This window comes from Pseudomyrmex gracilis, unplaced genomic scaffold (assembly GCF_002006095.1).
Source record: "Pseudomyrmex gracilis isolate BER0280 unplaced genomic scaffold, ASM200609v1 scaffold_4285, whole genome shotgun sequence".
Taxonomy (NCBI): domain Eukaryota; kingdom Metazoa; phylum Arthropoda; class Insecta; order Hymenoptera; family Formicidae; genus Pseudomyrmex; species Pseudomyrmex gracilis.
This window is the reverse complement of record NW_018024869.1, coordinates 3,042-4,757: the sequence shown is the minus strand read 5'-3', so window position 1 is coordinate 4,757 and position 1,716 is coordinate 3,042. Positions and strand designations below refer to the sequence as shown.

Sequence of the window (1,716 nt, the reverse complement as noted above, 5' to 3'; positions counted from 1 at the left end):
GACAGGTTGTGAGATGCAACTTCCAAGGTAGAAAGACAAGCCGCGTAGGGCTAGTAAAACAGCAGAATGTTGCATTGGAAGAGTATTAATGATTGCAAGTTGGTTTTCTCCAACAGAANAGCAGTGTGGTGACCTCGTATTATGTTTTTTTTCACGTCCATTGAAAGTGAGATATTGACACTTAACTTTATTTGACGACCAAATAGTGCATGAAAATTTAAGAATAAAAATATAAATCTGAAATGAGGAATCAAAGGAAAATTGTTCAGAAATAAAAATAATAATAATATTTTAAACCTAAAACGCTAGACTAATTATATAGCTTTGCACAGTTATGCAGAAGTAGTTATACGTAAATTACACACAGCAACTTAGACTTTAAGATNGTTGCTGTTACAACTTATAATGATACAATTTTATCTGCACTGTTGGGATATGTTATGTGTGTGTACGTTATGATACGGTGTTTAATTGAGAAAAAGAAGAGGGGATAATTCTATAACAAAATATTTTTATAACTGCTTTCCTTCTTTTTGATGTGATTATTTATCGGGACAAAATATTGCATTTTAGTTTTGAGTCGATGTTAATGTTAATATTAGACTAACCAGGTCGAGCGTAATGTGCTTAGCCTTATCTTATTTTACAAATAATTGCAATCATGGTTCATGCCTCGCTATCTTTAAAAATGTGTTTTGTTTCTTAATAACTAATACTAATATACGAGGTTTGTCCCAAAAGTATCGAGCCTACCTTCATATCTCCGCGTCAATACTTCCGAGCAACATCTGTGGCGCATGGGCGTGACCAGTAAGTCTTCACGAACTCGTTGGTGTGCGTAGTTACCGGCTGGACGTGTTAGTTCGTGAACGGCGTGCGTTTGTTTACTGTGTCTTTTATTCGTTCGTCGCATTTTGTTATTGTAAAAAATGACGGAAAAATTAGATCAACGAATTTGCATCAAGTTTTGCTTTAATCTTGGAAAAACTAGCTCGGAAACAATTGATATGCTAAATAAGGCATTTAGAAAGGATTGTATGAGTAAAGCAAGAATAAAAGAGTGGTACAGGCGGTTTAAAGACGGCCGCACGTCAGTTGACAGTGATTCTCGTTCTGGCCGACCTTCGAGCGCAATAACACCAAAAAATGTCGAGCGTGTGCGACTTGCGATTGAAGAAGATCGTCGGTTGACTGTACGCGAACTAGAAAGTGATCTTGGAATACCAAAAACTACTGTTTGGAGAATTTTAACCGAGAATTTGGCAATGGCTCGAGTGTGTGCGAAATTCATCCCAAAGTTGCTAATGGCAGAGCAGAAGAATCTTTGCTTTGAAATTGCTCAGGACAACTTGGAAATGATTTCTAATGATGAAAATGTGCTGAAGAAGATTATTACTGGTGATGAATCATGGGTTTACGGCTATGATCCAGAAACAAAGCGACAGTCTTCACAGTGGAAGCATGCATCCTCGCCACGACCGAAAAAAGCACGTCAAAGTCGGAGCAAAGTGAAGACAATGTTGACTGTTTTCTTTGATTATGAAGGTGTTGTGCACCATGAATATGCTCCGAGAGGTCAAACGATCACTAAAGAATACTACGTTGAAGTATTGAAAAGATTGCATGACGCAGTCAGAAGAAAACGACCACAGCTTTGGACAAGCGGTGATTGGCTGCTTCACCACGACAATGCGCCAGCGCATTCATCGAACCTTG

The 1,716-nt window shown here is 38.2% G+C and overlaps 1 protein-coding gene across 1 annotated transcript; it reads left to right on the top strand.

Moving 5' to 3' along the window:
• Positions 1–929: 929 nt before the first annotated feature.
• LOC109863341 (putative uncharacterized protein FLJ37770) lies at positions 930–1,665 on the top strand (the record flags this gene model as incomplete). The annotated part of the gene is made up of 1 exon (XM_020443592.1): positions 930–1,665. A coding segment is annotated over exon 1 (736 nt), but the record flags the coding sequence as incomplete, so codon positions are not given.
• Positions 1,666–1,716: the final 51 nt, after the last annotated feature.